This window comes from Eulemur rufifrons, chromosome 8 (genome assembly GCF_041146395.1).
Source record: "Eulemur rufifrons isolate Redbay chromosome 8, OSU_ERuf_1, whole genome shotgun sequence".
Taxonomy (NCBI): Eukaryota; Metazoa; Chordata; class Mammalia; order Primates; family Lemuridae; genus Eulemur; species Eulemur rufifrons.
In genome coordinates this window covers 33434107-33455830 of record NC_090990.1, presented here as the reverse complement: position 1 = coordinate 33455830, position 21724 = coordinate 33434107, and the positions used below count along the sequence as shown (strand labels likewise).

General features: G+C 45.7%; 1 protein-coding gene across 2 annotated transcripts in view; it reads right to left on the bottom strand.

Annotated features, from left to right (window-relative positions):
• The window catches only part of MAST2 (microtubule associated serine/threonine kinase 2), a 196910-nt gene that overhangs the window by 12717 nt on the left and 162469 nt on the right, over positions 1-21724 (bottom strand). The window contains exons 6-12 of one of the 2 annotated variants that reach the window (XM_069479908.1): positions 20505-20580; positions 17318-17338; positions 15446-15524; positions 13090-13244; positions 10470-10545; positions 7893-8102; positions 2120-2221 (exon numbers count right to left, since the gene is read on the bottom strand). In XM_069479908.1, the coding sequence (XP_069336009.1) occupies positions 2120-2221; positions 7893-8102; positions 10470-10545; positions 13090-13244; positions 15446-15524; positions 17318-17338; positions 20505-20580 (719 nt within the window). The remainder of the gene's footprint in view (positions 1-2119; positions 2222-7892; positions 8103-10469; positions 10546-13089; positions 13245-15445; positions 15525-17317; positions 17339-20504; positions 20581-21724) is intronic. The other variant, XM_069479909.1, reaches the window with a different exon arrangement.

Here is a 21724-nt window from a genome sequence, read left to right as displayed (position 1 = left end):
TCTCCAGATTGGACATCCTAAGCATATGCTGTCTTCCCACAAATAAGGACCAGAGCTTTCGGTTTCAAGAGAGCTCAGTCTGTTCACCTGGTTCCAAGCCTTCTGCCAGCCTGATGGCATTGTCGGGAGTGTTTGGATGCCCAGTCCAGAGCAGTCCTGGCACACACTCAGTTATGGTTCTCAAGAGCTTCGGCTCACAGCCCTGTGGTGCATGCATACCTTCAGTATTTACTGAGCACCTCTGTGTGCTAGGGGCTGGAGATCCAATGTTGAACAGAGCGCTGTCCTTGCGCCTGCACATAATAATGAGGGTCTCACTTACTGAGTGCCTACTAAGTGCCACAATCTGGGTGAAATCCTTACAGCAACTCCTTGACCTCAGTGAGGAAATTGAGGCCCACAGGAAATGCAATGACTTGTCCATGGTCACAGAGGTAGGAAGGAACAGAAAACCAACATTCAAACCCAGGCCTGATTCCAAGCCCCTGCTTAGCCATGGCCTTTATGTTCTTAAGGGAGGGGCTCTCTGCTTGGTCACAAGCCTAGGCCCCTGCTCTTGCTTTCATCCCCTCTGGCCCCACTGTTTTGGAGAACTATACTATTACCTATCTGGATATAGTCTAAGCTAGACCTGGAAGTCATCTTAACTTCTTAATCTTCCCCAGCCCCTAGCTGGTCAGGATGTCTATCTCATAAATACCTCTCTAATGCACCTCTGCCTCTCTGCTCTCCTACCACTGTCCTAGTTCTGGCCACCATGTCTCACGTGAGTTGCTGTACGTGCCTGTGCACTGGTTTCCCTGGCCATCCCACTCTCTATTCCAATTACTATCTATGTTGCAGCCAAAATAATCTTTCTTAGGACTAAGGACTAAAACTGATGGAATATTTAATCAGAAATAAATACGAATCAACTACTGAGATATGCAACAAAAATGTATGAAATTTCCAAAAACATTACACTGAGTGAAAGAAGTCAGAACATACTATATGGCTTCATTTACATGAAGCTGTATAACGTGCAAACTTATCCACAGTGAAAGAAAGCAGGTAAGTGGCTGCCTGGGCACAGGAGGGGAAAGGACTGACGACAAAGGGGCACAAGGGAACCTTCTGGGCTGATAGAGATATTCTCCATCTTGACTGTGGCAGTGATTGTACAATTGTATAATTGTTCTGTTTTTTTTTTTTTTTTTTTTTAATTTCAGCCTCTTATAGGGAAAGGGTATAAATGTTAAAACTCAAAATACTGTATGCTCAAAGGGATATATTTTATTTTATATAAATTATAACAATACAGTTGGTTTAAAAAAAAAAGTAAATCTGATCATGTCACATTCTTATCTAAACTTTCTGGTACTGCAAGTGGCCACAGGGATAATGTAAAACTCCTGAGCTGAGAACCAACCCCCTCCCTGATCTCAGCGTGGCCTGCCTCCCAGTTTATCCCCCGACTTGCTCAAACACACCCTCCACGCCACTGAATACTCTCTCCCAGGCCCCCACCTGGCAAAGTCACACTCACCCTTCAGGTACTGAGTAAGCCTCACATTTCCTGAGGGACCACGAATGTCCACTGTAAGCAGGACTAAAGCACTTCCTTCGCCATGTTCGTCCTGCAGCTTGAACTGACGTCAGTTGTACCACTTCTTACAATATTATAATTATTATTTCCATGTCCTCCTGCCTTATCCTCCCTAACTCCACTATAGAGGAAGCACTGTGAGATCAGGACTCTTCTTTATTCACATCTGTACCTCCAGCATGAGGTAGGTACTAAGTGGTAAAGTGTAGCTGAATGATTAAATGAAGGACTCAACTTGTCCAAACTCGACTGGCCTAAGCTCCTGATGCTCCTTGGCCCCAGGGCCCTCACCAATCTGGAGCCTGCATGGCATGGGGTGGGCCAGACTAACACTGACCCCCGCCACACCCCTCAGGACCACCTGCTTGTCCTCACAGGACGCTGTTTCGCCCCCCAGTGCTTGCAAATCTTGTTTAAATAAGGACCTCAGCAACAGAGATGGCAGTGGGTATCACCAATTTTGCTGTCAGCAGGAAAATTCCTTTATAGGCCCTCTCCAAATCTCCCCCCCTAACCTTCCCAGAGTCCACTCACCAAGCATTCCAGGAGCCGAGCTGGGCGGGCAATGACGATCATCAGCTTTTTCACCAGCTGCATCACAAAAGCCACCTCGTTGCTCTCTGAGCGCTCATGAGCCTATAGAGAAGACAAAGGTCACCTCAGCAATCTGTTGGCCGGCCAGTGTGGTTGGGCTAAGCAGGACCCGACTGGGCAGAGCTGATGACAGGGAGAAATGACCTGGGAGTATAGAGAGCTCCGCGGAGCCAAGAACTCAGAGAAGGCTAGTCAGCTGTGAGAGGGGCAAGTTGCTCCTCAGGAACCATTTGAGCTTTGACACCAAGAAATGTCACACAGACACACAGCTTTACCTGCTTCTCTGGCCAACAAGCTTCATTTACCCTCTAGACACCAGCTCAAGGGGCTACTCTCAGCGGAGCCTTCATTGATGTTCACTTTCCAGCCCAGACAGATTGTAAGGCATAGAGAGACCTCAAAGCTGGGGGGTGACATGACCAGACAGGTATGTCAGAAAGGTCACTCTGGCTGCGACGTAAAGCTGCACTACACAGGGCAAGGCTAAAAGCAGGAAAACCCATTAACAGACGACTGCAATAATTCAGAGGAAAAGGCCTAAATCAAGGCAGTAAGAATGGAGACAGGTGGGCAGACTTGGGCTGCTGCAGACAACGGGGTAGACCTGAGGGGTGAAAGAAGCAGGAGTAGAAGGTAACTGCTGCAGCTTTAATTTTAGGAAAATTTCAGTGAATAGATGACACTATAAGAAGATAAGGCACTTAGGTGAGGACAGGTAAAGAAGATACTGCATTTGTGATAAAGAGCAGCTAGGCAGAAAACATAAGTTCAGTTTTGGACTTGTAGAGTTTGAGGTCCCCACACTAGATACTTTCCTGGGTATCTGCTTGGCCTGGGAAGACTTTCTCTTTTTTCTGGGAGCTGCTCTGGTTTCTAGGAGCCACATTTGTACGGTGTGGCTGCACCTTCCCTCCCACCTCCAATGGCTGACCAGGGTGGATTACTTGCCTAGGAATTTAAAAGTAGACAGAAAGACAATTGTTCATATCACTGTGGCACAAATATATAAGAACTGTGAAAAGGGATGGCCATGGCCACCATGGAGATGGAGGAAAAGCAGCACAGAAGAAAAAAAATACAGAGACAAGAAAGGGAGAATGAGTGCTTCCTGAGCTCCCCTTCCTACGGCCGTGTTGTACTCCTAGTTTCAATTCTCTAAGACCCACTTTTTTTACCCTTATAATCAGTTTTCCATTAGTGCTTGCACTATTCCAAGTGAGATTTCTATTACTTGCAACCAAAGAACATGAACCAATATGGGGAAGTCAAAGTGCAGGAGTCCAGTAAGCAGCTGGGAGTGCTGATCTGGAGCTCAGGAGAACTGTCAGGGTGGCAGTCGCACCTAGGAGTCCTCAGCGACAGAGGAAAACTCAAGACGTGGGAGCAGAGGAAGCTCATCAGGGAGAGTGTGGAGGAAGGGGAAAGAGGAGAACAGACATTCAGGATGGTGCCCATGAAACACCGGCATTTAAGAGATGGGCAGAGGAGGAACCTAAGAGGCAGCAAGACCGGTGAGAACAGGGAACAGATGACCAGGGGAAACGGTTCAACAGGAGGTATTTGCTGTGTGCTGTAGAGAGGTGAAGGAAGACTAGGGCTGAAAGAGGCCACAGGATTTGTTAATTGGCCAACTAGTTCCTTGGTGACTTGTGTCTGAACAGTTTTAGTGCAATGTTGGAAAGGCAAAGTAGAAGACAGAAGACTGAGTAGTGAATGGGTTACAAGGAAAGAAAAATAGCAAAATATTAAATTTTAAATTAGATATTTAAGTATTGGCTGTGGCTGGTGCGGTGGCTCACACCTGTAATCCTAGCACTCTGGGAGGCAGAGGAAGGTAGATCGTTTGAGCTCAGGAGTTCGAGACCAGCCTGAGCAAGAGCGAGACCCCATCTCTACTAAAAAAATAGAAATTAGCTGGACAACTAAAAATATATATATATGAAAAATTAGCTGCACATGGTGGCACATGCCTGTAGTCCCAGCTACTCGGGAGGCTGAGGCAGTAGGATTGCTTGAGCCCAGGAGTTTGAGGTTGCTGTGAGCTAGGCTGCCACCACAGCACTCTAGCCTGGGCAACAGAGTGACACTCTGTTTCAAAAAAAAAAAAAAAAAAATTTAAGTATTAAATTAAATCTAAAAATAGCAAAACAGTCCCCTGCCCCCAACAGACACATATGCACACACAAGAAGGAAAAGATGTAATTATTCCCTTTTCTTTTTTATGAAGATTGAATACCTGTGAGCTCCCTTTTCTATGTTCTGTTTGCGTGTACCGCATGGCACCATCATGTCGTTTTATAGAGTTGTCTGTGTGCTGGGCCTAGCGAGTAGAGAGGCTGTGTCTCTTTCTCTCGTTCCTCACCCGCTGGGCCTAGCATAGTGCTTCCCATATAGCAGACGTCAGTCAATGTTTGTCTACTCAATGCTGGAAAATGCATGACCTTAGACTCTGGAATAAGACAAACCTGAGTTTGGGCTCTGGTTTTGCTGCTTAAGAAATGAGTTACCTTGGGCTAACTTAGCCCTTTCAGGCTTCAGTTTTCTCATTAGTAAATTTAGGGACTAATAATAGTACCTTTCTTATAGGATTTTGAAGATTAGATAAATTAAACAAGGTAATGCAGTGTCTAGCATGTATTAAGTGCTCCATGAATGCTACTGATTTTTACTATTTTAAATGCAAATCTGATTGTGTCATTTTTCAATTTAACACCACCGAATGGTACCCCACTGACTTCATGATAAAAGCTAAGCTCCTCACAAGGCCCTTCATCCCTTGGCCCCCAGTCTAACTCTTCAAATTCATCTACAAACTTTTCCCTGCAGGCATCTTTTACTCTAGTCATGCCAAACTATTTTATCTGCAATTTCTGCAATGTATCACGTATCTTTACACCTCTGTGAGGTTGTTCATACTATTTCCTAGCTTCAATGAACCCTACCTACTTGTCAACACTCAACCTTCCCTGGACTTTCCATGCAGAGTCAGCACATCCTCCTCTGTGCTCAGGACCTACCTCTATTTAGAGCTCATCAATCACATTGTACTATATAGCAAATAAAGTGAGAGAATTCACATAAAGCACTCAGTGTCGTGTCTGGCACACAGTACACGTCAATAAACAATACCTGTTATTTTTATGCAAGTACATGCTGATGGGTCTGTAACCCCATCAATGACAAATTCCCTAAGATAAAGCCTACATTAAATTCTTTTCTGTATTCCAAGGGCCTAGCAAATTAGGGAACAGATGAACAAACTGGCTCCAAATTCAGTGCTCTTCCTACTGTACCAAACAACCTACCCCCAGGTGCAGTTAGTCTGAGAAAATGCCTGAAGGTTTTGGGCAAAGCTCTGGATTTAGCATTTTAGAAGATCAATTTTAGACGTACAAGGCAGCTTTCAAGGTACTCTACAGTAATCCTTCATCTGATGCAGCAATCCCTGATTCCCAAATGTCTCTGGGGCACCCCTATCTATTGCTAGAAAACTGTTAGAAAGTTATTCCTGGCCGGGCACAGTGCCTCAAGCCACTAATCCCAGCACTTTGGGAGGTAAAGGCAGGAGGATCACTTGACCCCAGGAGTTGGAGACCAGCCTGGGCAACATAGTGAGACTCTCATCTCTAAAAATAAAAATTGGTCAGGCATGGTGGCGCATGCCTGTAGCCCCAGCTACATGGGAGGATGAGGAGGCAGGATCACTTGAGCCCAGGAGTTTGAGGCTGCAGTGAGTGAGGTACCACTGCTCTCTAGCCTCGGCGACAGAGCAAGACCCTATCTCTAAAAAAAAATAATAACAATTTTAGGCCGGGCGCGGTGGCTCACGCCTGTAATCCTAGCTCTCTGGGAGGCCGAGGTGGGCGGATCGTTTGAGCTCAGGAGTTCGAGACCAGCCTGAGCAAGAGCGAGACCCCATCTCTACTAAAAATAGAAAGAATTATATGGACAGCTAAAAATATATATAGAAAAAATTAGCCGGGCATGGTGGTGCATGCCTGTAGTCCCAGCTACTCGGGAGGCTGAGACAGGAGGATCGCTTGAGCCCAGGAGTTTGAGGTTGCTGTGAGCTAGGCTGACGCCACGGCACTCACTCTAGCCCGGGCAACAGAGTGAGACTCTGTCTCAAAAAAAAAAAAAAAAAAAAAAAGTAATAATTTTAAAAAGAAAGTTTTTCTTTAAGAGAAATAAATAGCTGCCAGTGATTTTCATAGGGCTTTGGCTTTCTAAAGTCATATTTCTACAATGTTTGAATTTAAATATTTTCTTTGAAATCAGAAAAAGGCATTTTTGTATGAGGAAGTACTTTTTTACCTATTAAATCAAAACTTTCTCAGTGTAACTCCTGCGCACTGGGCTAGTTATATCTTTTAGGGGCACAGAGAACAATCTGCTATCTTTTACATGTAAGAATCCTTCCAATATTTTTTTTTTCTTTTCTGAGACAGAGTCTCACTTTGTTGCCCAGACAGGAGTGCATTGGCGTAATCACAGCTCACCGTGACCCCCAACTCCCAGGCTCAAGTGATCTTCCCGGCTCAGCCTCTTGGAGTGGTTAGGACTACAGGCACATGCCATCTAGCTAATTTTTTCTTTTTCTTTTTTTAAATTTTTTGTAGAGAGGAAGTCTCTCTATGTTGCTCAGACTGACCTTGAACTCCTGGCCTCAAGTAATTCTCCTGCCTTGGCCTCCCAAAGTGCTGGGAGTGGCGTGATCCACTGTGCCCAGCCAATTCTTCCAATATTTGACGGCAATAATCATGACCATCTTTAGTCACTCTGTCTCTAGATTCATTTGTTCTCTAACAAAAATTTTTTTTCAATTCCCTGCTCCTTCTAATTTCTAGACGCACACACTGAAGTCCTGTTTGACCATCAGCCCTGGGCTCTCAGCTCAGCTGGTACTACTCCAGAGATAGGTCCTGGGTCTGGAGCTAGTAACAGTTTCTGGACTGGGAAAAATTCTCTAGTGACATGAAGAGCTCTGGGGAGACAGGCACGCCTCCTCTTCCCAAAGTGTACTAAGGTACAGTATGGAGCAGCTGTGATCTGAGTGGGAAGGTACCTGGGCACCTTATTGGAGAGGCCAACAGCAAAGAGAACACTGGAGCATGAAGCAGTGGCTAAGAATTCAATGTGTGCTTTGGTCTTGGCCATCTCTGGATTACTTTACCTTCAGCCTCTTACAAATTTTTCAAACTGGGAAGGATCAGATCTCTAAATATGTAAGTTCCAACTCGAGAACTTCTCACCATGTAAATGGAATGTCACCAAATGGATAAATCCACAGTGCAAGTCTTGGACTTGCTTTCCCTTGGCTGAGGAGAAACAGTCTGAAGGCCCTGCTTAAACCAATATTTCTAGTAGAAGAGAGCGACCACAGCCATTGGGACCACTTTTTGGCTTTGCATAACAAATCTCCTAGTCAAATACTCATGAATACCAATAATGTTGGAGCTTCAGGCAGAGTAATATAGCTTTGGATTTAGAAAATAAAGAACTCATAGAACTGAGTTCCTCTGACACCAAGCAGGCTTCTCTCAGTAATGCAGGGGACTGAGGAGGAATCTAAGTCCACTGGCACCACACCTGGGGGTGGGTGGCAAGCAGGCTGGGAAGACTGAGACCACCACTAATGCTCGGATCTCAGCCTGGGACTAATAATCCAATACCACGTGCAGGTTTCACCAGGGCCCAGCATGAGGACACTCACATCTTGCAGAAGTTTCTCCAAATTCTCTTGAAGTTCATAGAAATAGTGTGATGTAATGAGGCCACTCCGAGATTTATCCAGGCAGTCTCGGGCCATTTCAATTACTTGATGATGAATAAAGCTCAGTGCTCCATCTGCCAAGGGCAACACGCTGTCTGGAGTGTTGGAGGAAATGAACTCTGCTAGTCGCTCTTCCATTTGTGCAGTGGCCTGGGAATAAAAGCAAGAAAAGAGACATTTCCCTTCTAGTCCCAACTCAGTTGGAGCTAAGCCTGAAGGACCTGGTAATAGCAAAATAATGGGCTCACTGTGATCCTGGTTTCCTGACACTGTATCTGGAAAACCTGATAACTAGAGACATGGAGAGATCACCTTCAAGTCAAGATGCCTTAGCAGTACATTCAAGGCCCTCTACCGCCTGGCTGTGCCCATCTCCCACCACTCCCTGCAGAGCAAGCTCTTTTGCTCTAAGGACACGGAAGTGTTTGCTGTTTTCCTCCTTTGCTATGCTGTTTCATGCCTCTGCCTTTGTTCATGCTGTTCCCTGTGTATGGCTTTTTCACCCTGCCAAGTCTGCTTGGTGTACTCCTAATTCTTCTAATCTCAGTTCAAGCATCATAACTCTTCTGAGGAGCCTTTCACTCCCCCAGACAAACTAGGGTTTCCATTCCTCTGTGCTCTCACTGGACCTCCCAACTGTGCAAACTTAGTGTATGCACATTGCTGATTGTTAAACCTTTCTCTGGACTAGGAAGTTCTTCAAGTCAGAGACAGTTTTATTTGTCTCAGGATCCTCTTACTTAACCTTAGGATCCAAGGGAGCTAAACGGATGTTCAGACGATGTATACTGAAGGTGTGAACCTGCCTGGTCACAGACTCCAAGTTGGGACGGGGGGCTTGTAGATAGCAATGTGAACAGGGTCTGCATTCCCAGCACAGCAGAACTGAGGTTTGATTCAGAAGCCTCTTGGGGATCTAACTGCACAGTCATGTCAAAATGACAAACACACATAAGTTCCTAGTTGCCCATTTAGGAATCTTTTGCCACCAGGTAGTGGTTTCTGATTTCCAGTGTGTGTTTAGGCAAATGTATACATACCTGCATATCTATGTGGTGTGTGTGGAGAGCGAGAGAGGAAGAGAGAGAAAGAGTGGGAGTAGGGGAGAGAGAAGGCAGGCAAGGAATCTCAACATATTTTCTCTAACAATAGTTCATCTTACAGGAAGGACTTAGAGACTTGCATATGAACACAAACATGGAATACTAGAATGACAGCAAGTAATAAACAAAGAGGAAGAAACATGTGAGATATATTTCTCAACTCTATATACTCCCAAAGTTCATTACAAATAACCAAGTATAACAAAATGTATTCCGAGTGTCTGTTCTGCCCTCTTCTTCACTCTTATGCTCTAGTGCCCACCGCAACGCCAGAAAGACGGATCACAGGGCACAGGTTCAGCGGAGAATAGCTGACACTCATTGAGAGCTTATTATGTCCTGGGCACTGTTAGAAGAGCTTAATATTCAGTAATCCTTACAAACTCCTCAATCGTAGATGAGGCAAATGAAGCTCAGAGAAGTTAAATATTCTGTCCAGGGCCATACAGCCAGTAAATGGTAGAATGAGATCTGAATTCAGTCTGGCTCCAGAATCTGAGCTCCCCCTCATGACTATGCTTCACTGTGTGTGTCAAAAGAGAAAAGCACAAGGGCTTTACATCCTGTCCCTAAGCCACCATGTGTGTCCAGGAGACTGTATCTGAGCCTAGAGAAAGAAACTCCCAGGGGAGCAGGGAACCACAGGCTGCACACTCCAGATTGAGATGAACAGACAGACCCAGGAGGGTCTGAACAAAGGATGAAGAGAGAGGTGTTAGCGCTCCATGTTCTCTGCTGTCGTGGATGTCAGCCCACTGTTCCCTCTCAGACAGAGCCAGCTGTGCTCTGCAGGAACAGGGTTTCTCTTCAGAAGGCCAGGGCACAGTGCATAGGCATGCGGTGTTTAAAAAAAAAAACCAAAAAAAAAAAAAAAAAAAAAAAAAACCCACATGGGAAACAAGGTCCTACTTCCACATACAAGGAGGCTCACAGCCAAACCAGAGTTGTGTGTACTATTTCTCAGGACAGCAACCCACCTTCCTCCCTCAGCATTTTCCTGCTCGAAAATGCGAATCCAAGTGTCAGCAAGCAACTCTGAGCTCTGTCTCCCCCACCCCCTGCTCCCTCCAGCCTTCTGCTTGCCAGTGCAGCACACCTGTGTCTGCGCACTCCCTGTGCACTGCTTAAGAAATTTGTATTGGATCAAGGTGCTACCAGAGGGCAAATCCTGCAAAGCGTGAACCCTGACTCGTGGATCCTCATGTGCACAATGAGGAATAAATTCTCCAGTTCTTTCTTTCTCCTTCTCAAGCAGTCTGGAAGCCCTTGTCCTCCTCTTGGGTGACTTTCTGTTCTTCTTGATTACCCCTGGAGGCAGCGCCTCATTCTCTCACTCTAGAGTCTCCCTGTGGGGGCTGGCTGTAGGCAGACACCCTCACGGACATTGCCAGTCTCCTTCTAAATGGATCCTTACCTTGGGAAATCTTTCTTTGTACACATGATTCATCATTATTATTTCACTGTCAAAGGAAACTGGGGATCGTCCAGGACTAAATAAGAAAGAAACAATTGTTACTTTAGGGTTGTGGAACTATCAAGGAGGAGGACAGCCACTCCCAGAGCCCCTGCCCCTCCCACTGTCTTCAGTTCCCTGCACACTCCCCACTTAATGAGTGCTGAGTTTCAGAGCCTTTCTTATTCCTGCAGTTCCAGTGTACCTTGCTCAGTTCAAAATAGTACCATCTGGAGGTGGGCTATCTTCCTGCAAGAAGTTTGGCTTTCACAAAGACCTCTGCCAGGGCCTGGGCAGGCCTAGAAAGGAGGCTCCTAAGTCCACCGGTGGCTTTCCTAAGATGACTTCCCCCAGGATTCTGTGTCCTTTTCGTTTTGGCCAGTGGGGTTGTATACACCCCAGCATGTTCTAGGAATCAAAGCAAACTACCACCAAAGCAAGACTGTGTACACCTGTATTTTTTCTCCAAACTAGCTGCAGCTAGTGGGACTAACCTAGGCGATGAATGAGGCCATTCCAGGCTGCTATGAATTACAAGTCTGGGTCATCCATTGCAGGGAGCCAACATGTTTTCAGCCTTAATTTATTATCTTTCCCAATAAGCGAAATCTTCCCCTCTAGCCCATGTATGGTTACATCTCCTTAAAGGATTTCAAAGTTTGAGCCACACAACTGAATGGCTATTTGGGTCCTGTCCAGTTTAGTGTCCCTGACATGTGATCCCAGCTGGGTTAGGTTTAGACCTGTTGCTCTCTTTCTTCCCTGGAATGGGCCATGTTTTGCCTGCTGCATGGATGCACATTACCAAGGATTTAAGAGTAATATAGCAGGGATTTCCCTGAGCATCACTGTGAGCCTCTCAACCTCAGTTGGCCTTAGCTGGGCACCATGGCGCACACCTGTAGTCCCAGCTACTCAGGAGGCTGAGGCGGGAGGATAGCTTGAGACTAGGAGTTCGAGAACAGCCTGGGCAACACAGCGAGACCCCATCTCTACAAAAAATTAAAAAATTTAGCCAGGCATGGTGGCCTACGCCTATAGTCCCAGCTACTTGGGAGGCTGAGGTGGAAGGATCCCTTGAGCCCAAGAGTTCAAGGCTGCAGTGAGCTATGATCAGGCCACTGCACTCCAGCCTGGGTGATAGAGTGAGACTCTGCCTCAAAATAAATAAATACATCTCAACTGGCCTCAAAGGTACCTTTATTGGGTGTGGGTTGCTGAGATCACCAAGACTCAGGTGTTCCTCTGTGAGACAAAGAAAGACGCTGGAGACCCCACACTCACTCCTTTGTATTCTTGATCCTCTGCACTGATGTCCTAGTCGTCATCTTCATCAATCTCTGAACCCAAACCAGCCTTTGTGGTCTGGCCCAGCGTACTCCCTGTCACTCATCGTGCCAACATTACCTGAAGGGATTCTTCCTGGAAGGCACTGCTCCTCTGGGATCCCCATGTCCCCCTGCCCCTCCGCCCGGTCATTAAAGTCATGCTTATTTTAATCTCCATTGTCTTCCTTAACCTGGAATTTTGGCACAGATTTACAGCTCACGCCAAAGAGAATGGACAATTAATCTAAGGAATTCACAAATAAATCAGCTGTTAAGATTTGTTTAGCCAGCGCGGTGGCTCACACCTGTAATCCTAGCACTCAGGGAGGCCGAGGCAGGTGGATAGCTCAAGGTCAGGAGTTCGAGACTAGCCTGAGCAAGAGTGAGACCCCGTCTCTACTAAAAATAGAAAGAAATTAGCTGGCCAACTAAAATATATATAGAAAAAATTAGCCGGGCATGGTGGCGCATGCCTGTAGTCCCAGCTACCTGGGAGGCTGATGCAGTAGGATTGCTTAAGCCCAGGAGTTTGAGGTTGCCGTGAGCTAGGCTGATGCCATGGTACTCACTCTAGCCTGGGCAACAAAGCAAGACTCTGTCTCAAAAAAAAAAAAAAAAAAAAAAGATTTGTTTAGTTTGACAAAGATGGGCCCAAGTGTTTCCAGGAATAAAGATAGATTCAGATGGGCATTTAATTCTGCTTTTAAAATGGGCTAGCAAGTCAGCTACCTGTGTCTTCAGCTGGCCTAGCTCATATACCCTGGGCCTACAGGTTCTGTAGCCAGATAACCATCAGAATTGATGACATCATTACTCTCCTTTCACTGAATGGAGTTTGAAGTATACTCCTACTGCTAACCACCTTTAAAGGGAAAAAGAAAGAGACCACTTGACAGCATTGTCAAATATCTCTTGGGGTGATGGGCTGAGCAGTACCTGAAGCCAAAAAGGGACTGAGCTTTGCTGGGCTTGACTCACTTAAGCTGGCTAGTGTGCTGTGTCGGGGGTCATCAAGCTACAGCCTACAGACCAAATCGGGCCCACTACTTTTTTTGTAAATGAAGTTTACATATTATTAGAGGACGCTTTCACAATACAACAGCAGAGCTAAGCAGTTGTGACAGAGCTATATGGCTTGAAAAGCCTAAGATATTTACTCTCTTGGCCCTTTACAGAGTAAGTGTGCTAACCCCTGTGCTGTGCAAACAAGCTGAGCTCCAGGTCCGGGGCAGTGAGCAGAGAGCACTCCTCACCTGAGGCTGCGGGAGCGCGGCCGCATGGCTGGGGACTGCCGTCCCTCCTCATCTGGCACACTCTCTGTGCTGAAATGCTTTGTCAAGAAGTGCAGCTCATCAGCTGTAGGCTGGAAAGGCAATTGATGCAGCTTTTCCTGTGAGGAGCATGACGACTAGAGGAAAACATTAAGAGACAGCATTAAAGACATGTCCAAGGGTAGTCCAGGAACACAGAAGGACTAAAAGTAGTCTGGGAATTCCTGGTCAGTGTAAACCCAAAGCAGATCTTCTTTCCCCTGCTTCCTTTAGCCTTGACTATGCACAATCCTGTTCACCTATCACCCTTCAGAGCCTTCGGCCCTGAGGAAGCCAAGACACTAGAGTCTTCAGGAGTTGTGCTGGAAGTTGGCCCCAGACCTTCCTGGGCTGTGTGAATTCAGTAACTGCGTAGGAGCCTGTTTAGGTGGTAAAAAGTAGATTCTTCTGCATGGATCCTTGCCTTCAACGAAACTTCTAGCTAGCTGGAACAGTAAATCATTAATAAATCACGCTTCCTGGCTCAGGACATGTTCTAAGTATGCCTGGCTGCAAATGACATCCCCTTAAGTTCTCCCTTCCACAACCCTGAGGGAGCTGCCCCAGGGACGGCTCAGCCATGTTCCTTCTGGCTGTTATCCAGAGGAGAACTGGCGTTCCTGAGGCTGTGTCCATAATCTAGGGACATCAGCAGGCAGGAAAATCCAGCAGGGAAGAAAATTACTTTCAGATCTCAACCCAAAGAATGGACTTGACCTGAAAACCATCATGAATTCTAAACACGGCTTGCTGACGGAGGACTGCCGATGAGGCCAATCACAACAGGCCATCTGAGGGGGTGCCACTGCTAGTGCTGCCACAGACACCCACAGACCCAGCCACGGCTGAGACGACCCACTCAGCCCCAGGACCGGGAAATTCCCCCTTTCCCTGACAAGAGTGGCGAAGAGAGAGGGCAAGTCGAACACCGTCGGCCCACTTTCAATTTACCAACTGATCGAGGATCTCAGCTTAACTATCTAAATCCACTTAGAGTCAAAGCTGCAGCCACACTGAGAGAACTCTGCTGCCACAGGGTCAATACCAAGTGAGAAATCAGCATTTTCTTTTTCTTTTTTTTTTTTGGCTAACAGTGTATGCTTTCTCTCATGAAATGCTATAATATGCGAAGTTGTAAACAGCTAGTGGGAGGTCTCTACAGGGCTTGGCCACATTTTTATAAATGATTTGGATCAAAGCTGCAGAAAGTATCCTCGCTCAACTGCAGTGAACATGAAGCTGGTGGAGCGATGTAACTCATGGTGGGAAAAATTGGTATTTTAAAGTATCGCAGTAAGCTGGAGTGATGGGATGATTCTTTTTAAGATGTACTGAACAGGAATATTTCTACATCTATGAGACATTTACCTTGGGTTGAAAATAATCACTTGTTTGAGTAAAGGATTATGGGGAAAAGGGGAAAAGATCTTAAGCTTAACAACTGCCAAAGCCCAGTGAGATCTTTGGATTAGTTTAAGAGTAATATGTAGGTCAAAGAAGGAAATGATACTCCTTCTCTCTGCTGGAGATTCATGAATAAAGATGGGAAGCAGGAAGACCTATGAATGCCGGAAAAAATGGGGGTGGCTTATCAGCTATGCAGCCTGTTTCTGTACGGCCTGCAAAGCCTAAAACACGTCCTACGTATTTGGCCCTTTGTAGAGAAAGTTTGCCAACCCTGTCATCCTGGCTTTAAAAAAAAGTTACTCAATGAGGATGATCCATTTTAGGGTCAATTGTGCATAACAGCAATTAGCACATCTGTTGTGATTTAGGCTAAAACCTTCTCTAAAACAAATATACGTAAACATTTTAGAGACAGGTCCAGCCTTTTGCTAATACACACCAGGCTTAGATATCAATCACCCTTCCATTCTTTATTGAAAGGAGAATATGAAAGAAAGAGGGAGAGTGTCTATCAAATCTTTGGGACACGGGAAGGATGATCTGTTCTCGGTTGCAGTTCTAGAAATAAGGTTGGGGGGAGTAGGGCAACCATGCTTAGAATCCCCCATGCCTGGCCTCATTGGCAAAGCCAAAGTCCATTCTCAAGCCCTCCTCTGACTCCACTAGGAGAGGGTGCTGGTTAATCCTTTCCGAAGGTTCTGATGGGTCTGGCTATGGCCGTGAAGGGTCACCAGCCCTCTGGCCACGCAGCAGCATCCCCAAGCAACCCATGTGAGTTTGGCTTTGGAGGAAAAGTTGAGAAGCATTTTGGAACACTGGATAGGGAGCAGCAACCTGCAGGGAAGTCCTTCCTTAGGGCGAAGGAGGCGTGGCCACAGATTTGGCTACTTACTGAGACAGTGGAGCTCGGAGTGTTGGTTCCATAGCCTGAAGAAGGCAAAGAGGCCAAAGACCAGCGCCGTCCATCAGTTCTACATAAGGAAAGAATATCAGGCAGTTTCTACAGGACCCACCCTGAGCCCAGGACCTGGCTGCCTGTCCATCAGCATTTCTGGGGCAGTTGATTCCCTGGTGGGCTCTTCCCTGTCTCAAGACAGCACTGCTTGGTCCAGTATATGCTTTCACATCTCTTTCCTACGTGGGGCCTATTGTATGTTTTCACCGCAAAGACAGACATCAATCTATATAAGGAGTCCATGACTTTCAATAAGAATAGTTGTTATACAATACTGTAGTTTTGTAATAAATGTTTTTATACTCTCAAATTATTCACTTTCAGAGAAGCACCAACAGAGGAATCCAGCTAAAGGCATCATCACAAGGACAGAACTGCCGCTGAAATACAGCTGCTTCCTTTTTTGAAGGTTCCGTGTGAAGGGCTCTTTGGTCTTTCCCAGGCCACTGGGTTGTCAGCCAGGCAGAAGTAGACCATCATCTGGGTCTAACCAAATATCAATCAATAGCAAACAGTTACAGCCTGCCTAGGATCCATCATGACCCCCAAACCCAGACTTTGAGAATGTTTGCCAAAGAGTGACAGTAACTTTACAAAAGAGGAGGGAGGTGACAGACCCTTGGCTGTTTATGAGGCTTCGGGGGAGACTTCTGCTGCTCTCAAAAGGATGTGCCCCAAAGCTCTCATCATAAAGAACCACAGCTATTTGCTTTACCGTAGAGGAGAAAGATCAAGCAGGTATCCAGTTTATATCATGGACATGGGATTCTTTGCTTGGACTGTGGGATGTGATGTAAAGTAAAGTATTCTTTCTTGTGGAGCTTGCGGGTACAGCCTGCTCTGGTTGAAGTTGGATAAAAACTTTGCAGCTACTCATAGAACTTAGAACATCAGCAGTGGAGGATCTTTACAGGTTCGTATTACAATTTTTAGAGAAAACACTAAGACTCAAAGATTTGGGTGATTTGTTGAAGGCCTCAGAGTTGTGGCAGAGACAGGGAGACAAAGAAGCAAAAAAGAATAAATCTTGCTGGGGCTTTTCCTTGTGAAGTGCTCCTCCCCTCTCCCCCACCAATATCTAGCGGCTTTCCAACTCTGCTCTGTACGGGGACAGCCACGGTTCCATGCCACATGCACAGGACTCAAACTTCATGCCACCCAGGCAGCAGCACATGTACATTATATAACTCTGCTGGAACCTAGTCTCTGAGGCAAAGAATGTCCAGAAAGGTGCTCAAACATGATGTTCTCTCTGACCTCTTTGTTGGGTCCTGGGAGCTCTAGACAATAAAGCAAGCTGATCCCAGGAAAAGAGATGAGACAAGTATTACTCAGAGATGGATTTCCAAAACCCCTCGTCAAATACACTTTTTCATATGTGATTTTTCCACCTTTAGATAGAAATGGAAACCAGCTGCATAGCAGCTATTTCTCTATGTAACGAAGAGTAGGGGCCACCAGAGTCAGAAAGCAATGCCACCAAAGGATGTCGCTATTCCCTCTGTCTGGTCACCTCATTGGGTGACCGAGGAAGGTTGTGGGAATGAGGGTGACTTGTCCCTAGGCTCAAAAGCTTAGAACTATTCAGCAATTCCTGTTCCAAGCACATGAGCTCTGAGCCTTGGTTCCAGCAGGTAGAGGAGATGCCTTAGGGCTTCTTTGCCAGGTAAGAAAGGCCCAATGCTCATACCCACGTTCAGAGAAGAAATCATCACACAACCAGTTCTCAGCAAGCACAAAACCACAAACCACACAGCCAGGCCATGCACAGAGTTTCCCAGACCCTCTCCCCATCACACCCACTATTACCTGTCTGCTCTGTGTCCATGGCTGCAGTGAAAAAACATATATCACAGTGAGAACCAAAAGGAACCAGAGAGAGTGATCCTTTTGACTCCTGGCATTTGGTCTAGCGTGGCACAGGCAAACCTTCTGTTTAGGAATGTGTGGTAGTTTGCTTTTTTTTTTTTTTTTTTTTGAGACAGAGTCTCACTCTGTTGCCCGGGCTAGAGTGAGTGCCGTGGCGTCAGCCTAGCTCACAGCAACCTCAAACTCCTGGGCCTAAGCGATCCTACTGCCTCAGCCTCCCGAGTAGCTGGGACTACAGGCATGCGCCACCATGCCCGGCTAATTTTTTTGTATATATATATTTTAGTTGTCCATATAATTTCTTTCTATTTTTAGTAGAGACGGGGTCTCACTCTTGCTCAGGCTGGTCTCGAACTCCTGACCTCGAGCAATCCACCCGCCTCGGCCTCCCAGAGTGCTAGGATTACAGGCGTGAGCCACCGCGCCCGGCCATGTGTGGTAGTTTGAAGTGAAATTGTAGGACTGATGGGTCTATCCTTAGCATTTTATTCAATCTGTCTTTTGTGTGATATTCCAAACTACCATGATCCTGTAAGGCTCCAGCCTAACCTCAGTAACCCAGGAACAAACAATACTTGGTACCCTGTTTGGCAGGGCTGAAACACTCCTCTGCACCCCCACCAATAACTAGCAGTTTTTCCTATTATGTTCTATAAGAAGGCAGCCCAGATCCATGTTCCGTGCACATGACTTAAATGTCAGGCTACCCAGCACAGATCCGTTTGGGTCTCAGTGGTAATGCCAGGCTCCAAAGCCCCTACTTGGTCCTACTCCTGAAGCCCAGGGAATGAAGCAGACATAGGGCGTCAATGGAACATGCCGTTGCCTCTGCCTGGAATGGTCTACACGTACCTGGGTCCTCACGCCCAGCATGGCAGATGTTCATCCTTCAGAGAAGCTTTACGTGACCATCCAGGGAGACTCTCCTGCCCTATTTCCTCCCTTCCTGTTCTTTCATGCAGCATCATATTCTTTCCCGTCATGGTGCTGTCCTAGTTTATACTCGTATATTTGGTGTTTGCATGTTCATTTATTGTCTATCTCCCCCAGCATGTATTTAATTAATAAGCACTGACTGAGTGCTTATTATGTACCAGGAGACACAGCTTTCAACAAATTAAGGTATCCCTATTAAAAGTGATTTGATTCTGGTTGAGGTGAGACCGAAAACATGCAAATAAGAAAATATCAGGTACTGAAAAATGCTAGTTTGAAAATAAAACTAGATGATTTGGCTGGGTGCGGTGGCTCACGCCTGTAATCTCAGCACTTTGGGAGGCTGAGGTGGGAGGATTGCTTGAGGCCAAGAGTTTGAATCCAGCCTGGACAACTTAGTGAGACTCATCTGTACAAAAAATCAGAACAATTAGCTGGGAGTGGTGGCATATGCCTGTAGTCCCAGCTACTCAGGAGGCTGAGGCAGAAGGGATTGCTTGAGCCCAGGAGTTTAAGGTTGCTGTGAGCTATGATGACACCATTGCACTCTAGACTGGGCAACAGAGTGAGATGGTGTCTCAAAAAACCAAGCCTAACAAAACAAAACCCTTTAGATTGAGTGTGAAATAAGAAAGACCTCTCTGAGGAGGTGACATTTGAGATGACACATGAATGACAAGGATGAGTTAACTAAGTGAAGATCTGAAGGGCAGCATTCCTCACAAAAGGAACAACAAGTACACAGACTCTACTAGACTATAAGTTCCAAGTAGGGACTATCACTATGTCTATTTTGTTACCACTACATAACTAAGCACCCAACATAGTACATAGCTCATGGCTGGTGCTCAGTATATAAATTTATTGGATGAATGAGAAATGACTCAGTGCCATCTATGGAGATCTGGTCACAGGTCCTGCTGTCTCAGCTCATACCTACTCTGAGGCTACAGTTCATACACAGTCCAGGCAATTAGTCTTTTCAGCTGGGCTAGAAAAATAAATGCATCAATCCAGCATATTCTTTTACTGTAAGTGATCCCACCTGGATCTTAGATGCGTCCATGGAACAAACCTGGGTGAAATTTGTTTGAAATAAAGCAACTGGGTCAAGATGGGCACCCAAGTCAGCCACCAAACATCTCCTAACCTGTTCATGTTCTTATCAGCTACAAAGACTCCTGGAGAGGAAGAAGATGGATTTCTTCTGGGTTGTCATTTGAATAGTGAGTTAACACTGTTTCCAGGAGTCTGTTCTTTTTCTGTTAGGTCTTTTTTAAAAAAATAGTCTAAGTATTAAAACTGCTTTGGCTTCAAGGTGTACTATATTCAATATCCATTAAAGGTTCCAGATCTAGAACCATAATTTTTTTGGAGATTTTCATACCAGAGACTAACCAAGAAAAATTTTAAAAATTAAAAATAATTAAAAAATAACTTTGCCAATAAAGAATCGTAGAAGTTGTTCTGAAAAGAAATCATTTGTGTGTGGAGCTTAGGTCTGTGATCGGACAGACTCATCTCATCAGTTCAGGCTTCTCCAGGTGATACTCTGGCAATGGGCAGGGCTGTCAGGGTTGTCACTGTGAGCCAGAGATAGGTTTATATTGCTCTCACAGAGGAGAGATGTGGTAGGAGGAATAAAAGCAAGGCTCTGCATGCACCAAATCATTCTAAATTCATGGAGGGATAAGTGAAGTTCCTGCAGTTTCTTTATCCACCCACATGAACCCCAGCTCAAAGCCAAGGAGAGAGGCACTTAAAGCCCTTCCAGCCCCTTGGAACTAGCTGAGTGAGAGGACAAAGTATGTAACTTTGGGTCTTCCTGGGAAGGGAGCCCATTCTCTCATCAATCACCCTGGGACAGCTCTTAATTCAGAGTATAATGCTTTGGAACAGACCCTCAGGACACCAGGGACTTGTGCTTAGGATTATAAAAATAAATCCACCACTAATACCCACTCCCCCATTCAAACATTCAAACACAAATACATAGAGCACCTAGAAAGCAAAACTTGAACAAGATGGTTACAATCTGGGTGAAGGGAAGCAAAGAGGGAGTTTTGATGGCTGGTTGCCCAAGGTAATGTACTTGAAAGAGTAGTGACTTAATGGAGGAATCTGACATTTGACTAACATTCATGCAAGTGCCACATGTGTTGGTCACAGATGAGGTTTTCTATCAACTTACCTACGGGCAGGAACAAAAGAAAAGTGAGCAGGTGCACTTGGAGAGAAATTCCGGGGACTGTCCAAAGGACTGTTACCTGTGGATGGGGAAAGGAAAAGAAACGCTCTGTGAGGTTTGCTTCCTTGGAGGGCTGACATGACCTTCAGGCAAGAAATCTTCCCCCAGCATCAGCAATTAGCCTGTATCAAGTTTCACAGCCCAGAGGTTTTCTCCCTTGTTCCCAAGGTGTCTATAACAACCCACGTCTCTCACACATCCATTCCAGATCTACCAGCAACTTGCCTATTTCTGCCCTCCTAACAACATCTCAGACTCCAATCTGTCAAGCTAACCCAGGGTTGTCACTGTGAGCAATCTGAAAGCTTAAGGAGCCCATTCAGTGCAGATGGTATAGCCAAATGCTCAAGCATTTCTCAAAGGGCAACAGGACTACTAGTTAAAAGTTTCTTGCACATGTATCTCTGCACACTGCACCCAAGGGCTAAATCAGGAACATGAGTGCTTTAAGGCGAAACAGAGGTTCTGAGGTAGGGACTCAGGATAGCAGTGTTTCTTAAAATAGTCCACGATCAAGATCCTCAAGTCTGCAGAGCATGCCCAACTTCCTCATGGTATAGGCATTACCACCATCTCTTTATTAGTTTTCATGTGTCCCCTATAACTTGCTAACTTAAAGCTCAGAAGGTTAGAACAAAACTGTGTACTTACCTTTCTTCTAATCACAATAGTTCTTGAACCTAACTAAGCCTGCCATACTTCTCTGATCTATCTTCAAGCTTGGGGCTGGTACTCAGGAGCCCCTAGTTGGCAGAAGTTGTTAACGTACCTCTACCCAAAAGGCCGTGTCGAAGTAAGTACCATACACCATGATGTGATGACACCCACCTACCCACTTAAGTGCTCACCTCTGTGAACCAATGTTGGCTATGAGGAACTGAAGATACCCAGAGCCCTAGTAGTTTAATGTTCCCTGGCTTTCTCTCGGACAGTTTGTTTCCTGCATAGGGTATGGATGTACCTAGGTACCATGAAGATGCCCTATTGTTTCCCATTATCTCTATCCAATAGGGCCTTGGATAGTGCTTAGTGTCTTTCTGTACAGATCTAATAAAAACCAGCCTCTCAGCCAGTGCTCCTACTACCCTGTGCAGCAGTCTGTATCAGCTATATAAGGGCATTCTCCTGAGTTGAACTAATTAGGAAGAGGCATTTTAGCTTCC